This window comes from Leishmania major, chromosome 31, assembly GCF_000002725.2.
Source record: "Leishmania major strain Friedlin complete genome, chromosome 31".
NCBI lineage: Eukaryota > Euglenozoa > Kinetoplastea > Trypanosomatida > Trypanosomatidae > Leishmania > Leishmania major.
This window is the reverse complement of record NC_007272.2, coordinates 1023912-1043589: the sequence shown is the minus strand read 5'-3', so window position 1 is coordinate 1043589 and position 19678 is coordinate 1023912. Positions and strand designations below refer to the sequence as shown.

At 58.3% G+C, this 19678-nt stretch overlaps 4 protein-coding genes across 4 annotated transcripts; all 4 read left to right on the top strand.

Moving 5' to 3' along the window:
* Positions 1–1393: 1393 nt before the first annotated feature.
* Positions 1394–4183, top strand: LMJF_31_2130 (conserved hypothetical protein; the record flags this gene model as incomplete). Its single annotated transcript, XM_001685148.1, has 1 exon — positions 1394–4183. One exon carries the CDS (start codon positions 1394–1396, stop codon positions 4181–4183), a length of 2790 nt encoding a protein of 929 aa, XP_001685200.1.
* Positions 4184–6492: 2309 nt separating this feature from the next.
* LMJF_31_2120 (hypothetical protein) lies at positions 6493–8784 on the top strand (the record flags this gene model as incomplete). The annotated part of the gene is made up of 1 exon (XM_001685147.1): positions 6493–8784. The coding sequence occupies one exon, from the start codon at positions 6493–6495 to the stop codon at positions 8782–8784; it is 2292 nt and encodes a 763-aa protein (XP_001685199.1).
* Positions 8785–10552: 1768 nt separating this feature from the next.
* On the top strand, positions 10553–11635 carry LMJF_31_2115 (hypothetical protein; the record flags this gene model as incomplete). Its single annotated transcript, XM_003722328.1, has 1 exon — positions 10553–11635. One exon carries the CDS (start codon positions 10553–10555, stop codon positions 11633–11635), a length of 1083 nt encoding a protein of 360 aa, XP_003722376.1.
* A 4191-nt stretch (positions 11636–15826) lies between these two features.
* LMJF_31_2110 (hypothetical protein) lies at positions 15827–18853 on the top strand (the record flags this gene model as incomplete). Its single annotated transcript, XM_001685145.1, has 1 exon — positions 15827–18853. One exon carries the CDS (start codon positions 15827–15829, stop codon positions 18851–18853), a length of 3027 nt encoding a protein of 1008 aa, XP_001685197.1.
* Positions 18854–19678: the final 825 nt, after the last annotated feature.

Genomic DNA, 19678 nt, shown 5'->3' with positions numbered 1-19678 from the left:
CTCCCGACATATTTGGCAGCGACAAGAGTAGCATAGTCCCTCATTGTCTCCTATGTTCGTTTTCCTTCGTCTGTTCTTCGACTGCTTCCCTTGCCCCCCCCCTCTCACCCCACCTCCTCCTTCCGTGGCAAGGCTGCGACGGTCTGTGCGCGCAGATGTGCACTTTCCAGTTTTCATTCCGAATTCGCATTCTCGTCTGCCCTCCCTCTCCCGCCTCGCTAGTGCGGGCCCAGTCCGCTCTTTTCGTTATTTTTTTCTTCGCTGTTGTGCACATCTTCCACCTTCGTGTGACGCGAGGGCACACCTCTCAGTGCGTGCTATCTCAGCGCCCACTACACCCGCTCTCTGTGTGGGGAGGCCAGTTAGCCCACCCATCCCTCTCTCCCTGCAAAATGTCGAACCACTTCTGCTGGTGGCGCGGCCGAGTGCCTGCGCTGTAGGGGGGAGGCCAGAGCACTGTACCGCTGCTGACGTCGGCGGCCAGGGCCTGGGCGGCGCTGCGTCGTAGCGGTCGGCGACAGTGAAGACGTATATGCCCCGTTTATATAATAGGCGAAGTGCGGACTTGACGCCTGCGTGTCTCACCCGTCCCTCACACTGCCTGCTGGTAGAGGGAGGCTGAGCCACCTCGAGGGGGATGCGGCCGGTGGCGGACAGCATTGTGGGCGCGGCTGCGAGGCGACCTACTCGGCAGGGGGTGTGCAGAACTGGAGGCAGGAGGCCGTGCTCTCAGATGGCTGAGTTGGCACATGGCTGTAACGCGTGTGTCTACGGATGCTTCGCGCCACGCCGATGGGGGCCTGTGGCAGTCAGGGTGGGGGTGTAGAGTGGAGGGTGAGCCGATGTTGTATGTAAACGAAGCGGGCGTGTTCGAAGAGAAAAGAGGAGTGTTGCTGATGCGTACAGCTGCGCGGTGTCGGTGCTTCTAAAGAATAAGACGAAGAAGTAAGTGGCACTCAATCATGAAGTGTTGTATTGCGAAGGTTTTGACGCTATCATGAAGACTCGTCTCGCAGGCGACAATGCACTCGACATGTTTTCGGCAGAGTGGCGGGCTACCCTCTGCGAGGCATTTTTTTTGTGCAGCGTTACCTCGCACGGGTGTTTGCCTACCGCAGCCCCCTAGCGCAGGAAAGTGCCTAACCTGTGTACGCGATCGCTGGACGTCGTCTGCAACGATGGCGCTGGCATTCACCGTGAAACGGCAGGCGTTCTCTTCCGCTGAACGCTACTCGGACTTGTTTCCTCGGGTCTGCTCCGTCACGCTCTTCTTCTTTTTCCCGCCTCGCATTTCCTTCGCGCTTCATGAAGTGGCAACACAGACCATTGGCCACTATCTCCCTGGTTGTCGTCTGCCTCTCGTCTGTCGCTTCTCCACCCGCACAAACAGCTCATGCGTGATTCCTCCCGTGGTAGCAGCGGACGAGGCGGAAGAAGCAGACGAGGTAGCCGAGCGCGGCAGGGTCGTGGTGGTGGTGGTCGGGGCCCCTCATCATCCAGTCGGCCGCCGACCGCCTCCCCGAATATGTCACAAGGGAAAAGCGAACAAACGGAGCACGACGTCGAGTCGATTGCCATTCCCAACGCGTTCGATGCGAGCTGCGCCCATGTGAGCCGGTGTCGTGAGAAAGGCCGCCTCCTCCGTCTCCCTCCGCCTGCTGCTGCTGCTGCTGCTCAGTGCAACTTTGTCGTTGTGGAGCGCACCATCAGTGGAATGGATGAAGTCGTCTACAGCCGACACCGTGATGTGTGGGAGCGTCTGCCGCAAGGTAATGCACGCGTGTACGTGGAGTCTGATTCGTCAAACGGTACCCCCACCTATTCACTCGTGGGTGCGATCGATGGGCTGCGCAAGTTTGGCTGCAAAGACAGCACCTACGGTTACCCGGACGCTTTGCAGACCGTCATTGCCATGGAGGAGGAGAATGGCGAGTGTGGGCACCTCTCTGCTTTCGTTGTTCCTCCCGCAAAGAGGGGAGAACAGTCGACGACTTCGCAAGCGAGTTGTGACGCCGCTAATGAGGAGGATACCTCTCGTCGCTTCTGGGTGATTGGGAGCAAGGATGTGCACATTGTACTCGACTACGCCGTCTCTGAAGAGTGCCTGCACTACTACAGCAGCCTCGGCTGCCGCTACTCGCAAGCGGTCAAGATCTCTCGGCTTTGGAAAGCGATGCTCCCAGGCGGTGGTGCGTCGTCCGGATGTGGTGGTGGTGGTGGATCGACGCCATCCTCTGCCAATGCCGATGCGCGGGCCGCGGCGTTCCGCACTTTAACACCGGCGCAGGCGCGTGCGTTTCATGAGACCCTGTACAAAAAGATGTGGACGAGCTGCTTCGTGGCCATCTTCTCGGACAGTCAATATCTCATGGAGGACAGTGGTACCAACGAGCTGCGGTTCTACGCGGTAACGCTTAGTAAACGCGCCTTCGAGGCAGCTCGCACTGGGCGCACCGACCTCTCCAGCAACAAGGCGCCAGAGCGGGAAGATGGTGACTGTCAGGAAGAAACCGCGGATGCGCAAAATGAGGCGCAGCAGTATTCGCAGCAGGACGGCCTCTGTATCCCCGTGGCAGAAGCCGAGGCACTGTGCGCAGGCGTTGGACTCGCCTTCTCACGCTACAGCGCTCCAGTCATGTACGGCTCGCCCGAGTACGTGCAGCGCATTCGCACGATCAACCGACGCATCGACTTGGAGGGCTGCGTCATGTACGGCGCCGACGCAAGCGGAAAGGTGGTGCGGCTGTGGAAGGAAAAAGCATACCCGTACGCCATGGAGCGCGCCACGCGGGAGGCCGTCACAAACCACAAGCTCAACGGCAATGACCTCCAGGTGTGGCTCAAGAAGAAGCTAGACCAACAACGGCCGGAGCTGCGAGACCACTTCAAGGAGTGGGAGGCGAACCGCATGCCCTGGCTCCTGCACTTTGCTGCCTGGCTGCAGATGACTCAACGCCTCACGCCAGACATGCAGCGCAACGAATTGTTTCAGCTTCGAAAGGAATGGCGCTCTCTCCAGAAAGCGTTCCAGACCGTCATAGACTCCGACCCGAAGCTGCGCGATGCGTGTGGGCAGTACCGACCCGATCCGGTGCAGTGGGGCAGCGGCACGCACGATCTGGATGTGATCAAGTTCGTGGGGCCGCAAGGATCTGGCAAGTCCACCTTGAGCCGTGCCCTCTACGTGCTACTGCAAACCTCACGGTGCCAACCCCGTTGGGTGAATCAGGACGAGTCAGGCAAGCGCAACAAGTTCCTCGCCTCGCTGCGGCAAGCCACACAGGCGGAGTCGACGGTGACGCATCTCATCATCGACAAGATGAACCTGGACGCCAAGATGAACCACGACTACGACAATCTACCGCTGAGCTTGACGGTGACGTGGTTTCACCCCGACGGGGAAAAGGCATTGTACGATGTCTGTATCGCACGCGTGCTCGGCCGCGGGAACGGGCACCGGTCCATCCGTGTGGACCCGAATCGGACGCTGCAGGAGCGCGAGGAGCAGGTGCAGCGCACGCGCTCATTTGTGCGCAAAGCCGTGCGTGACTTCGAAACGCCAAAGGATCCGCCAGAGTTGCTGCTGGAGCTGGACATCACCTCGCCACTCCACGACATGGTGCTGATGATGTGGGAAAAGCTGCAGGCCAACGGCACACACACGCTGCGGCCTGTCACGGACGAGGACGTGAGCGAGGCGATCAGCTTAGCGCACCAATACGAATTGTATCTGCACAACTTGCCGCGCCCCCCGACTTACGCCTGCATCAGCATAGCGAACCAACAGGACGTAGAGAAGCTGCTCAAATTGGTGCCTCCGGAGTTAACTGCGGGGCAGGTGGTGCAGCGCGAGTTCCACGTCACGACACAGTACTTCGGCGGCAAGATAGACCCCGTGGCGTTTGTCGCGCTCGCCAAACTCCTCGGTCAGTCTGTCACGCTCACCTTAGAGTCTGTCGTCGCTGATGCGGACGGAGTGGCGATCACCGTGCGCCGCGACGACGCACACTACCCCTGCGCGAACCCCATACCGCACATCACCATCTCGAACCGCAAAGGAGTGCCACCCAAGTACAGCAACGATCTGATATCCCCCACGGCCTACCCGGGGGATCCTGCGAAGAGGAAGGTGTTGCCACTTCCACCAAACTGCACTGTAATGGGCGTCTTTGAGTTCCGATAAGGCGGTGCGTGGGTGCTTGTCTCCTCAACGGTGGGGGTAGTCGCTTCTTCTCGGGGAACAAAATAACCTCCCTCGTTCATATCCCATTCTCGTCTCACCTTTTCTCGGTTTGACTCTCTCCCTGTGTGTGCGCACGTGGGATTGGGTGAGGCAGGTGTTGCCGGCGGGATGATGAAATGATGGAGCACGAGCCGATCCAAGTCGGCTCTCGCGCCGTGCAGAACGCCGCTGCACAACTCGCTCTTGTCGTGTACTTTGGTTCTATTACTGGTTTTCGTTCCTCTCTCTCTCTCCCGTGATTGTCTTCCTCTTGCGCATCGGCATGGGTCTCACCTGTGCGCGCTTGCTGACTCGACACAGTTCGTGAACAAGACCCCTTCACGCTGCTGATGCTGTGACCGAGCACTTAGTCACTTTACTGACAACGTGAGAACTAGAATGCAGCAGTTTTCAGCGCTCAAAATGACGGTGACCATGAGCGCGCAGTAGCCCAACGCATGTGTTGCTGCTGACAGGCAACAGAAACTCTCCCAACACTTGCTCAGCCTCCCTGTTCTCGCTCCTCTCGCCTCTCTCTCTCTCTCTGACAACACATGCCCACGCACGTATGCATCTCTGCCGTGAAAGGTGCGCTCTGCGGCATCAATACCCTCCCTCAACGCTCTTCTCGTATCTTTCGTTTATTCTACCGACATATTTTTGTGTGTTTGAGGGCGAGGGGGGGTTGTTTCCCTCTGCGCATCTCCGCGCTCCATTCAACTGCCACTCTCCTCTCCACTCGGGCGTCCTGATCAACTCTTCACATCCTATCTCACTGCACTTGAGTGGCGCATACGTTTTTTTTTCTCCTCCATTGTCGAAGGAAACTGAAGCGCGCCTCAGGCCGCTGCCGCTGGCCCTCGACTTCACGCGAGACGTTTCACCAACACGGAGGAGGCGCGAGCAACACCTACAAGCAACGCCTCCAGCCGCCTAGCCACGCAACGTCTGTTTGCTTTTTCTCTTCCCCGTTTTACTTACCCTTTTTCGTTGGCTACTGTCGTTCTGTCGTTCCGTTACCTCATCAAGTCATCTCATAACATTCCTGCAGCCCCCTTGCGACGCCCAGCCGGAGGCGTGGAGCGGTGTTTCGGCGCCCTCCCTCACGCGCCTCCTCTAATCCTTCGCACCCTCCATTCTCCGGTTGCGTCTGCGCTTTCCATGCATTGGCGCACTTTATTTTGTACCTGGATTGTCTGTAGCGCAGCAGCGGCGTTGTCGTCAGCTTGCGGTGGGCTGTGTGCGTGCGTGTGTGTGTGTGTGTGTGTCCTTATTTGCTCTTCTGTCCTCTTCCTTGTTCCTCTCTCTACCCCCTCCCATCTCCTCCCCCATCTGCACTACTCCGTCTTCTCCTTCCTCAGCCGGGCCCTTTCTGCTGACGACCTCCTCCGTCCCTCCCCCATCGTCTTCTTTTGCTCTCGCTTTCGCCTTACCCTGCCCCTTCTCCTCCTCCTCCCACACACACACGGGCGCACTGCTGGTCCCACCCCTCGCGCTTTCACCGGCCCATAACGAGAACACCCTCCGCATATGCAACCGAGTCCGTTGTCTGCTTGGGTGCGCGCCTCATTCTTTCCCACTCTTTCTCTCCCTTGGGTCTTTGCATGGGCTTGTGTGCTTTTCGCGTTGAGTATGCGTCGCTTCGTTCTCCCCTTTCCACCCACCCACCCCTCCCCGCCCATCTTCGGTTCACGAGCGTCCACCGGTCTTCCGCAGACATCGTTCTGTGCCAAATATTCCCGTGCCTTCCTGTGTCCCTCTTTTGCTTTCAGTTTGGTGTTGACGGGTTTGGTTCGCTGGCTTGGTCACCCTTCCTCCCTCCCTCTCCCCTCCTCCCCCTCCCTCCCTCTCCCCTCCCTCCCCCCTCCTTCCTTCCCTCTCGCGCTTTTTATTTGCCCGCGGTTTGCCGGCGCATCGTTTTGACGGTCACGTCTGGGCCATCGATTTGGGGTGCGTGTCTGTTTTATTCTGTGTTTTGTTTTGTGTGTGTGCGTGTGTGTGTGCCTTTGCAGTTATTTTTTTTTGTTTATTTTTGTTCTATTCTGTTGTTGTTGTGTAACTGTCGTGGTTCGTGTGGTCGATTTCGCTTTGTGGTTGGCGGCTGGTGTCCGTGGGTGCGCCTTCGGTTGTTTTTTCACGGGAGGGAGGGCTGTGCGTGCCTCTAATGAGAGGCTGCTTGCTGCTGCTGCATTTCGGTGCATTTTCGTTTGTGTTTTTGTGTCCACCTACCTTCTCCCTACACACAGACGACGTTCTTCGTGGATCTCACAATGGACACGACACCGACTTCTCTTTGCGTCGTGGTGCATAACAAGCAGCGGTACGCCATCCCGGTGAACGCTGCCGGCATCCAAGTCGGTCCCCCAGTGCTCTATCCGAATCCGAATCGCCGCAAGAGAGGCGGCTACGGACCTGGCACCGTTGACGGGTCGTCACCGAGTCGGCCATCGCTCTCCACGGTGTCGGAAAGCACAGATGGCCGTGTCTCCTCCACTTCGGAGAGCACCATCCTACATAGGAGCAGCCGCTCTCGCAGCGACTGCTCCGTGTGCTTCACAGACGCACCGGCCGAAGACGTGAATGACGGTGACTTTGTGCAGCTCTCGACGGCTGCGGCGCTGTGGCTGCAACTACCGCAGCCGTCGATCCTGCGGAAGGGCAGCGGCCTTCTTCATGCCTTGCCGCCGCTCTTCGACTTTGACTACAAGTCGCCGCACACCCCACGGCAGTCGCCGACGGAGCTGATGCGATATCTACCAGCCTCTGCAGTCAGCTCCCAGAGCTATGAGCAGGGCGCGGAGAGCGCCAAGCAGGAGCACTGCTGCACTTTCTGTCCTCGAGTGTCGTCTGCAGCGGCGGTGCCACACCGTCATTTGCTGTCTTCGCCCGCTGCTCATCGCTCACCGAGCAATAACAGCGATGTCGCCTTGCGCTTCGTGATGCACAGGGACATTGGGAATACAGCGGCGGTGTCGCGGATAGTGCATCAGCTGCCGATGCCCGAAGCCACGCACGTACGGCACTCGCTGGATGGAAGTTCTGAGGCAACTGTCAAAGCAGCGCCGTCGCCCCCGAAGGACTCACCAGCTGTGATGTCCAAGCGCACGGCAGTCGCTGCGCCCCGTCCGTCGCAGTCGTTATCGTCAGCGTTGGGAACCCCGTCGCTGCAAACAGTGACGTCGGATGGGCCCTATGGCACCACGCACGCCTCTTACCAAGGCATTACCCCAGCGTACCAGACTGACAAGGCCGAGGGGACGGCTTCACAGGGGAACGGCAGGGATGAGACGACCCCTACCGCGCCGACGGCTCGAAAGCCGGTGAAACATCCTCCCCGCATCAAGGGCGAGAGCACCGCACCAATCCCGCGCGCGCAAGCGGCTGTGGTGGAAGATGATAAGGCGAGCCGAATCGCCTCGGACCTCACGCAAGGCTCGTATAACATCTACTGCATGCCGTCACTGAACAGACTCACACCGACGCGCAGAGAGGACAACAGCTGCGACATGAGCCTTCTGCCTATGCACGATACGGTGGCCGGCAAGGAGCCGATCCACCGAGAGGCGCAGCCCTCTGAAATGGAATGTTTCATAGACCATTACTTCTACGGAGGACAGTCATCGTCAGCTGCAGGTCATGCGCGATCTATCAGCCCGTTGGGCAACTACGAAGAGGACATGGAGAGCAGCGCCATTTGGAAACCGCAGCCACCACCCATAGGCGACAAGGCGACACCACAGTCGCAGCCGTCAACTGTTGTCCCGAGAGGCACACCAGAAAGTGTGCTGCCGTTGCCGAGGGACGCCGCGTATGCAGACTACGAGTACGTGAACCCCTCCACCCCAATCACTGTAAGCGTGCTTGCTGTGCCCTCACCCCTCTCCGTGGCGGGTTTCTCACGCACCTCACTCTACGGAGGTGAGCATGCCGCGGCGCGCGAACCACCACCGCGCGAGGCTCACAAGTCGATCAGGGAGAGGGGGGGGTATGCCATGCTTACTCTCCTGCAGCGCTTTGCCTCCACCAGACATCCGAAGCATACACCTGCTGTCGCGGCGGAAGCGTCTACCATGAGCGCCGACTTCGAAAGCAACGAGCACAGAAAGCCGATGGTCAGCGAGTCGCCAAGCTCGACTGAAGCACTGACGTCTTTGACGACCGCATCATCGACTGACGCATCTTGCTCAGAGAATGAGAGCCTCTGCTCGACCTCCGTGAGCGACTTCGAGGAGGATGACGAGGACGCGGCCGAGATGGTCAACTCTGTTGAATCTCAATCCTTCAGCAGTCCCGAGAAGAGTCCCTCGCCACCGCAGCCCTCGAAAGACGTCAAGAATCGGCACCAGTGGCGATGGTCGTCGATTCGAGAGCGTCTGATGCGGCCACTGATACCGGTGCCGTCGGATATCGAAGAGCCGCGACTTCCGAGTTTGCAGAAGTGGTATCGCTCCAACATCAAGGCCAAAGTGAAAGAGGCTATTCAGAGTGGTCGTGCAAGCGACTCGAGTGCCACGCTTGATCCCTTGCACTTGCACCACCGGCCCAGGAAGACCGTAAAGTGAGTCACCGTCCCATCTCTGTCCGGACAGAAGTGGCGTTGCCATCATGGGTGCACGCTCGTCTTTGTATTCGCTTTCTTATTCGCTCACTTGTATAACGTGAAGCGCTGCAGCAGCGCATGCGCAGCTTTTCCATTTTTGTTGCCGACTACTTTCGGGGGGTTGCATTGTGGTGCGTTTATGTGCGTGGCATGTCGAAACAATTCTGTTGGCGTGTGCGTGCTCGTGTGTGCATGTGTGTGTGTGTGTGTGTGTGTGTGTGTGCTCGTCTTTTTTCTGTTTTTTCACACACACACACACCTGCCCCATTCCGTCTGTGCCCTCCTTCCACATTGCACTGCTGTCACCCTCTCTTGTTGCGTTGTGTACATGTGTTTATGTGTATGTGTGTGTTACACCACTTTTGGATTTTCAGCGGTGCCCTCCTCTATCTGTCTTTCCTCTCTCCCCCTCTTTCTTCGCCCCCTAACCTCCCCCTCCCGTCTATGTGGGAAAGTCATGTTGCTTGTTTCCGTTCTCTTCTCTTGCTTCTCGCCTATGCATGTGCTCTACATGTGTGTCTCACATTCTCGTCATCTCATCTCTCTCTCTCTCTCTTGTGTGTGTCTGTGTGTGTGTGCGCGCGTGTCTAGCAAAGCGAGAGAAAACAACCAATCAGCCAAACAGGAAGAAGACGGCACTGAAACCACAGAGTGTGGGCAACCCGCCCCGATATTTGCACGGCCACCACCACCACCACCACTCCATCCTCCTTTTCTCTTTTTGTCTGCTGCACTTTCTCCACGTGACTCTATGTCGTGCCCTCCTTCTTTTCTGCTTTGTGTTACCTTCCTTGTGACGCGAGGGCACACCTCTCAGTGCGTGCTATCTCAGCGCCCACTACACCCGCTCTCTGTGTGGGGAGGCCAGTTAGCCCACCCATCCCTCTCTCCCTGCAAAATGTCGAACCACTTCTGCTGGTGGCGCGGCCGAGTGCCTGCGCTGTAGGGGGGAGGCCAGAGCACTGTACCGCTGCTGACGTCGGCGGCCAGGGCCTGGGCGGCGCTGCGTCGTAGCGGTCGGCGACAGTGAAGACGTATATGCCCCGTTTATATAATAGGCGAAGTGCGGACTTGACGCCTGCGTGTCTCACCCGTCCCTCACACTGCCTGCTGGTGGAGGGAGGCTGAGCCACCTCGAGGGGGATGCGGCCGGTGGCGGACAGCATTGTGGGCGCGGCTGCGAGGCGACCTACTCGGTAGGGGGTGTGCAGAACTGGAGGCAGGAGGCCGTGCTCTCAGATGGCTGAGTTGGCACATGGCTGTAACGCGTGTGTCTACGGATGCTTCGCGCCACGCCGATGGGGGCCTGTGGCAGTCAGGGTGGGGGTGTAGAGTGGAGGGTGAGCCGATGTTGTATGTAAACGAAGCGGGCGTGTTCGAACAAAACCAAAAGTGTGCCTCATACGTGTTTCCTCTACTCTGCCCTTCAGCCCTTCGTCGTGTTCTCAACACTCCTGGAAAGCTCGTTCTCCGTTGCCGCCCTCTCTCTCTCTCTCTTCCTGCACGCACGCGTCTGCCTCATCTCCTTTTTCTTTTATCGATCCCTCACTCCGCACATCTCAAGTGTGCTGACACCTGTGTCCGTCTGTGCGCCGGTCCTTGTCCCCTCCCTCCGCCCCTTGCCTTCGGGTGCCTTCCCATCTTAATACACGTTTACAGCCGATTTTCAGTGCCAACGCACCGACATACTTATTTTTTTTCTAACGCATTCAGTCCTCTCTCGTTCTGCCATGTTCCGCCCGGCCGAGGATCACATGCAGCGCATGGCGGGCTACCACATGCAGCGTGGTGCCGTACATGATATGGGCATGATCCTCCGCATGGAAGAAGAGCAGTCGCTCATGAGGCAGATGCAGGAGATGGAGATGATGCAGATGCAGGCCATGGGCGGCATGCCCCCTTATGGGAACGGGCAGTGGGTCCCCCCGCCGCAACAGCAGCAAAGCGCGGGCAGCTTAGCGGGACCCACTGGATCTGCGAGTGTGCCTAATGCTATACCGAGCTCGGCTGTCCAGCCTCCAGCGGCCGGCGCTGGCAACGCGTCCATCCCTCCTCAACGAGCGGCGAATCCGACGATCAAAGGCGATGCGAACAGCCAGTCTCCGTCTACCACTGCTGCCAGTCGCGGCCTTGGACTTGATGATGTGCCATCTCCGCTGGGAACTTCCTCCACCCACGCGCCGAAAGGCCTCTACAGCACGACGCCGTCCATGAATAATGCCAATGGTCCCGCCGCGGCGCAAGATACAATGTACAATGTCAGCAGCATGTACGGTGGCGACCCCAGCGCCTATGCTCCGGCGTTCACGGGCGGCGGCCTCAACGAGAATGGCACCAGCGCTGTCGGCTACTCCATGTACGACGCAAACAACGCCAGCAGCATGTACCAGCAGCCATCGCCGTCTTCGGGTGCGACTAACGCGAGTGACGCGAAGGCCGCGCCTGCTGCTGACGCTCCCGCTCCTGGCAACGCTTCGAAGGCAGTCACACCGGCGCTGCAGCGCAAGTCGTCGGCCACTTCCCTCGGAAAGAAGAACTCCACAGCCAGCATGAACCGGAGCGACACAACCTCCAACTCGACGACGCACCGCAGCCGCGAGATTCGCCAGAAGAACAGCGAGCTGAAGCGGCAGAACTCGAGTGGTGCCATCAACGGCGGCTCCTCCAGCCGCCCCGCCTCCGCAGAAAAGAAGCGCTCGTCCTCAAGGCACAAGAACAAGTGCCCGTCTTCCCCGTCCTCCTCCAAGGACAAGAATACGCGCCCGGCGTTCGCATCGTCCTCTGCCAGGGAAAACGGCAAGAAGCACCACTAGTACTCATCGTCGGCCAAGCAGAGCTCCTATCACACGTAATGGGTAGGCGTCTGATTCACGAGAGCGACTAAGCTGAGGTGCTGTGGCCAACGTAGCAGGCGCGCCTCGCTGCACGAAGCTTGTTTGCCCCTCAATGCCACGTGGACAGATTGAGCAGGCGCGCAGTTGTACACCCACTCCCACGTGAAAAGCTGTAACGCGCGCCGTAAACCATCGAAGACGATGCTTTTCCTTCTCGAGTGGTGCCCGCACCCAGAGAGAGGTATGGGCTGCTTCGTGCAAGCAGCCCTGCAGGCTTTCTATATGCCCTTTTAGCGCGCGGATGCTCAGTGTGCTCTGCTATGTGCTTATTTATTCATTCTGTGTGTTTCCAAGATCATCACCTTCTCTGTTGTATTGTCTCCCTCCATCATCATCCTTTTTTTTTGCCGCTGTTGCTGTGCTCGCTTCACCTCGTGCACGCGCCGTTCGTCATGAAGGCGTACGGGCAACGGGAGGCAACGGAGCGTCGTCGTCGTCGTCTCCCTTGTTCGCGTGTGTATGTGCATGTACCTGTACTCATACGTCGCCGAGCCTCCCTCCGGCCCCCTATCTCTCTGTTTATGTGCGTTACTGTGCCCTTCAGCTCTTCCAGTTGGTGCACTTTTTGGGGGGGTTGTTTGTTTGTTTCTTCGCTGGCTTTGTTCGCGGGGGGCGCGAAATTCTCCTTTTCTCTTCGTCATGGCTGTGCTAGTCGCTTCGTTTCGGACGTGAAGGATCCGTTACGCTGCATGGCGCGCCGCAACCGCCTTTCGTTCTGGCGCTCTGCCCCCCCCCACACACACACACATGTGCTTCTTGTTTACTCCCTCTCTGTCTGTTGATCTGTGTATGCCGGTATACACTCCTGTGTCGATGGCGTGACCAGCGAAGTAGACAATGCGGCGGGCCAGCGTAGAACGACAGTTCAACGCGGAATAAAATGATCAGTGCGACTTTTAAATGTGTATGGCGCCGCGGTCATGCCCGATTAGTCCATCTCGGAGTGAAGCGGTCCTCCAGCAGCGCGACTGTATTTCTCGCTTGCTCGCCGCACGCCGATCTCGACGGAGTAGAACGTGGCAACGAAGGACGACAAAAGAAAAATGATTCATGGTCTTTTACGCTGTACTTTTCTTCTTTCTTGTTTTGGTTGTTCTTCTTCCATGCGCATTCCCTCTCATCCTTCCGCTGTGGTTTTTCGGTTGTCGTCGTTGTCGTTGTCGTTGTTGTCGCACGCTCCGTGGTCGTCCGCTTCCTCATTGTGGCTTTGGTAGCCCTTGTCCTGTTTTGCTCGTCTCTCTCTCTCTCTCTGTATAGATATATACATATATACAATAGGCCTTCCACACGGTTTGTTTCCCATGTGCACAGCATCGATGCCCTCTTCACGGAGTTTTTTTTTTTCTTTTCTCTCTCCCTCTCTGCGCGCTTCAGGTGAAACGTTGCACTGCTGCGAGCACCGTAGTCAGTGAAGGCGCGGTCCCTTTTGTTGCCTTCCCTCTCTCTCTCCCTATCTCTGCTCCTTGGCTGTGCTCTGCATCTGCCTTCCCTGCACACCAACGCTGCGTGCTCGCTGTGTATGACGTGTGGCTTCCTTGCTTTCTTCTGCATGTCTTGTGTGCTTGCCCCTACACGCAAGGCTCACTGTTCCATCTTAAGGTCCCCGCACCCGGGAAGGGGGATAGAGCGAGAGCTTGGAGATGTGGGAGTAGCGCAAGACTCGGCGTCGTCGCCAGAAGCACAAGCCTGCTGCCGTACGGAGCGTCCAGCGCTGTCGCCGTTCTCGCATACCTTTCTCTCTGTTCGTCTGACTCTCTATATCGCCCTCTTCGGCATACGTCTGAAAAGGCAGGGCAGGAGAGGGGGGTTGCGAAAGGCAGCCGCATCGCATCTGTGCGTCTCTGCACTGCCTGTCTCCGTCCCTCTTTCGATGTCTGTGCATTCTTTTCTGTTTGATCGACTCGACGGCGCGTGCGAACCGCTTGCACGTGTGCTGGCGCTCGGCGGGTCAGACGAGATGGGTGCAGGGCTTGGCGGCACGCGTAGCTGCGTCTGGGTGTCTTGCTGCACATGTGCGTGTTTGCCGGCTGCGTTGCGCCTTCCAGCACCTCTGCGATAGCGCTCGTTCTTTTGTGTTTCGTTTCTACCGCCACCCACGGACCGGCCCTGCGGTACATATAGTCGTTGTCTACAGATATAACCTAGTCATCACCGTTGTATCGCTCGATGTCTGCCCTTGGTCTCCCATTCACTGTCAGCGTTAGCTCGGTGGTGGGTTTGGTGCTGTCTCTCTCTCTCTCTCCTCTGTTTTGTTGTTGTCGTCGTCGTCGTTCGAGCCTCGTATGCATCGCCAAGCGAAGGCAAAGAAATCGAACATAGGCGCTCGCGTCAGCCGTACCTGCGTTGATTCGCACAGACGAATGCAGCGATCTGTTTCATATGTCTGATGAAACCTCCGCTGGAACGCACAGCTATTCCTTGTAGTGGGGAGCAGACGGTGCTCCACTTCCGCGCCAGCTGTCGATGATGGCTGATATGCACGTATAGGGCATAGCCGTGCACCTGGTTGGGGGATCGCCTACGGTCGCTCGGGTTGCGAGGCCACTGGCCTGCACAGAAAGCATCCCCAGTGTGCGCTTCATTCACCTCCGCTCTCGCCCCGCCGCCTTTCTTTTCTTTTTTTCTTCATGAACTAAAATGATGATCCCGCTTGATGAGCTCGTGGAGGGCGCGTCCACAGTTCTTGAATCGGAACTGCTGTGTTTGTCCCGCCGTCACTACCACACTTGGCGGTGTCACGCGCAAGCATTGTCTCTACGGCCGTCCCGCCTCTTCTGTACCCGTTGCTCTCCTATTCAAGGTAGCCGCGAAGGTACACGGCAACCCGCATCCGGCTCTAGCGGCTCGACACCCTTCCCCACACTCATCCCCTCTCTCATCTCCGGGCCGATTTGCGGTTTCTCTTTCTTCTCCGTCCTGGTAAGAGCGCTGCCACATAATCCCCGCCTCATTCGTTTTGTTCGCGGTTTTCGGTTTGCGCTCTTCTGCGAACTTGTATTTGCTTATTGCCACTGCGGCATAATTCCACGACGAGGCGGACAGGAGGGTCTGCATGCCTGCGGCCCACATCCGCACGCACAGGAACGCAGAGAAGCATACGACGTCTTCGAGGAGAGGGCCGCTAGCGAACAACATCGCTGCGCAGGTGCTCCCCCTCCCCTTCACTCACGTTTCTCTTCGCGGTGGCCGTGGTGCCTCTCCGCACTTTTCGTTATATACATACATATGTATACCCATATACATGACCTTTTTTGTGGTTGTACCCCTCTTACCGTCTTGTGCGTGCGTGTGTGTATGAGTGTGTTTGTGTTCGTTTTTGCTTGCCTACTTCCTTACAGCCTCGACGGTAACGTGTCTGCATGTGTACACGTTTTCCTGCCTCCTGCCCTCTCCATCCATTCTCGCTTTGCTGGCCGCTCTTGCACGTGGGCTCTCCTTTGCGGATGCACGCACACCCACCCAGCCACCCACCCACACCTTCTCTCTTCTTCCTTTCCTTCCCTCCTTTTCTTTCTTGGCTAACTCGCTTCTGTAGTGCAGTAGACTCCGTGTGTGGCACCTCTCTCTCTCTTTCTCTCTGTATATATATATATATACATGTAGAGATGGTCCTGCCGCGTGTCTTTCTCTCCGTTTTTTGTTTTTGTTTCATCTGCCCCACTCCGTCCTGCGTCTGTCTGTGTTTTGTCGGCTCGTGTCGCTTTGGCTCTCCGCGTCTTTTTGTTTGTGTTTTGTTTTTCGGTTCGCCGTGGCCACACGCATTGAACGAGCGAGGGCGCGGTAACTCGCCCGAGTGGCTGACTCCCTGTTGTACCTGACCTGTATATGTCGCTGTTCGATGTGTAAACCAGCCCCATCCTCCTCCCCCTTCCCCCTTTCCCCTCCCAGTGACACGGACTCGCTTTCGCCTCTCCATTCGTCGCTTGTTGTACTCTGAAGATACTTCGCTGTTGTGATTCGCCTCTGCTTTTCGTTTTTGTGGTTTTTTCGCATATAAACGGAAGTGCGAGTGAGAGCGGAAGCGGGTGTCTTGCGCGCTTGGCCTCCTATTACAGAGCCGTGGCTGCACCCGCGCATGGCGGAGAACCACAGAACCGAGAGCGAGGGGAAATGAGCTGCCGCTACGTGTATGATGAATCAGCCAGCCTAACGTCGCCCCTGACCACAGCGGTGGGCTCCGTCGGCGACAACCCGTCGGCATCGCGCAGCGGTAATCCAACCAGCAGCACGGATGACTTCCGGATACCGACTGCCCATAGCAGCTTCCTGTCGCACAGCGAGTATGACATCCCCGTCATGCATGAGATCGATAGGCCACCGAGAAACACGCAGGCATACCCGCACCCTTCGTCACCGCTCGCCTCGCCACAAGTCCCTGTCGACAGAACGAAGCCACACACACGTCTGGGGCCGAATCGGCAGAGGTACCTGGGCAGCTTGCGCGATGAAAGCATCGATTCGGAGAAGCTGGACTGCGTGGCGGGTTCCTCGAATACGTTGAACAGCTCCTCCGCGAGAGCGTTGGCTCCGAATGCATGCGGCGACCTCTTCGGCTCACAAAGCTACCTCACGAACATGTATGACGACTACACCAGCAGCAGCAGCAGCAGGCTTCCTGACCTCTCTGTGACTAACTCCTCCGGAGAGGGCGGAGGGCTGGGCAAGAGCCACATCGACACGGCAGTCCGTGGGGCTCTCATGAACTCCGCCCGGCGACTTGCGGGACTCGGCGCTGCTCAGGACTCCGTGGACGCAAGCAAACGAGCGTCTTCGCCAAAGGCGCACGGCTCGCTCTCGCCCATCGTTGGCACGACTCCAGCCGCAAAAACTCGAAGCGACCGACGGAGGTTGCAGGACAGCAGCAACTGTACTGTGAGCAACACTGCGCCGACAGCTGGATTGCCGAGATTGTCCACAAGCACCACCTGCGCCGCTCAGTTTGCCTCGGATGCTGTTTCGACCGGGCGCATTAAAGTACCATCCTCGACAGTGATGTTGTCGCCGCCCTATGCCGAGCTCACGATCTTCGACAGCCCGCTGATCGAGGACAGAAGCGGTGCAGCGAAATCGCCAGGACGCCAAAGCCAACCATCATCGCAGACACTCGCCTCACCGAGCTCGCTCAATCCTCCCCGCGGTGCCGAAGGCAAGGCCGAGAAGGCAGGTGGCTGGACAAGGACCAACTTGGGTGTAGAGGACGGCCCAGACAGGTCGAGCTCCCACCGTAGCACGTTTGGCGGTGTTTGGAGCAGCGGGGAGCGCAGCGATATGTCACCTTCCCCACATCGGCAGTCAAGCACCAGAAGCCTTCACATGCGCTCTGCAAGCGGCAACTTGAATTGCAGCAGCAGCGGTACAAGTGGGCTGTCACGTATACGGCAGCGACGCGCTGCCTCTGAGCCGTCTCCTATGGTGTTCCATGAAGGGCACCACCTTTCCCTCCGTCGCACAGTGCAGCCTTCCATGCAGCCGGTGTCTCCAGTGTACACCTCTGCTGGCGTGGACGAAGTCGGTAACACAGATGCTAGTGGTTACAGCAACAGAGACGAAGAAGAGGCGGACGGCTCGCCACTTGCTCACCAGCCTGTGTACGACCTCCGCTGCGTGACGGGCTCCCTAGAAGACGCCGCAGAGGTGGTGTTCGATTCGACTCACTTTGATACGGACGACCTCGTCGGCAGCGGCGATGGCTACGGCGACCTTGTGAGCCGACATGACGAGTCGGAGGAACGGGTGCTGCTCAATTTGGTGGAGCCTCCGTCCTCTGCACTGTCGTCGCGGCGAACGAAGAAACAACCTCTGAAGAATTCGACAGCTCTACCAAAGGCGACGCCACCTGCTCTCACTCCGCGGCATGCGCCACCCATGCTAAGCAAGAGGCTCCTCACGTTGGGGCAAGCCCGCACGAACACTTCAGCGATGATGGAAAGCGGACATCTAAAGCTAAGTCTCGACGGTGGCGCTGGTGCGAAGCGGTCTAACGAGGAGGTGGCGAGAGAGTCATCCGCGTCCGGTAGCACGACGCTGTCGTATCTGACCGATCTCGATACCCCTTTCTCGCCAACCCGCCCGCTAACCACGCGAGTGCCGCGTTCACCGCTGCAGAATGCTTGCAACGAGAGAGCTCTCGGGGCCGTCGTCTCTGCAGAGACTCCGCGCCTCTCCACGTCACGGGTGCTCTCTCCCTCGCCAATATCGAGAATGAGCAATTCTGTGCAGCCGATGCACGCGACTGTGCTCAGTGACAAACCCCCAAAGCCGCCGAGGCAGCCTCACAGCAGAGTCCGCATCTGCACGGGTGCACGCGAGATCGATGACAGTCCCATGACCTCGAAGGCGCCGTGGCCGCTTCAGGAGCCACCGTCGAGCATCATTGTCAAACGTCGCCTCTTCGACCCCAAGCGCCCGCGTCTACGTGGCCCCCGCACACGCGAACTGCCGAACGGGAAGCGGCAAGCCAACTGGACGGCTCCCGAGACGCACTACGCGACCACGCTGGCGGACTTGGCAGCGTACGACGAGGACGAAGACGACATGCCGCAGTGGCACCTTACGGATGCCTTGTGGCGCGACGAAGTCATCGGCATGGATGTAGCGGTTTCTCGGCAGTCAGAAGTGCGAGACAGCCGCCCATCGTCGAGCTCGACCCCAGCCGTGGAAAGTGGCGTAGTTGGAGCCATGGTGCTAAATCAGCCCCCAGCATCGACGCCAACGGTGCCGCACATGTCGTCGTTGCAGCCAGTGACATTCTCTACCTCACTCGAGGCACCAGCCGTCGCGGCGGCAAATATGGCTATACCACGTGGTTGGCAACTTGCGCGCTTGGCGTCGCTGACCGCTGCGGCATCGAGAGATGCTCACGCAAGTGCCGTACAGGACTTGCAGGGCACCTCCCTCAAAATTGGTTGCCGGACTGGTGGCATTGTCGTGGATGAGGTGGATAAGGTGCTCCGCCTTCGCAAGGAGTCGGAGCTCGCACAGGTTCCCGGCGAGCTGCAAAGTGAGCCGTCCTCGCGGCCTTCCCACGGCAGCAGAGCACCTCCGCTCACAAGCAGCGCCACGTCGCCGCGGCTAGGTGCATCGACGCATCGCAGACATTCCAAGTCAAAAAACGTGGGGTGGGGAAGGCGTAAATGAAGGTGAAAACGTGCGCGGCAGCAGCGTCCGCTCAAGTACGACGCGTGGGCAGCAGCGCGGCTGTGGCTACTGGAACCTGGTAGATGGCAAGCAACTCAAATCGCACTCCATGACAGACATCGAGCCATCTGTCGCGGACTTCTACGGTCTGCCAACGTGCCCGCGAAGCCTGATGCTGCCATCCTTTGCCCCCATCACGGGACGCCGCTTCATTGGTGGTGCGGCTGTCATGGAGAGCAGCAAGGTCGGCAGCTCGAAAGGATTTCGGAGCATTGGTGTATCCACCCCAGTTGAGGACCGCAGGTCATCAAATACGTTTGCGAGGCCAGAGTCAAGTCGTACGCGCCGGGCACGGCACATCGGCAACCGACTTTTCGCCTGTGCAACGCCCGCTTCCAGCGTTGTATCTCTATTCCTTCCTGCGCGTCGTCATCCCCTTTGGTTGGTAACCGCGAGGCTGCAGCTCTGTGGCTGTGATCGCTCTTTTTTGTTTTGTTTTCCGCCGTTTTCCGCTGTGCGACGTGCTCCCTCCCTTTTTCAAGCATTCTCTCCGCCATGCATCTTCATCACAGGCACCGTCGAGCGTCAGCGTACGGAAGACCAGCAGCACTTTCTGGCTGCCCACAACTCAGTCACCTCTCACACTGGAACGGCACATTTGAGAGGCACTCCTCCGACCGCCGTGGTGCCGCTGCGTGCCACCCCATGCTGCGTCGCTTTTCGGTGAATCGGTTGCGTCTTGCGCCCCCACCCACCCACCCACCTCCGCCTCTCTTCTTCGTCGCTGCGCATTGTTATTTTTCATTGTCTCCTCATGGGTGGTGT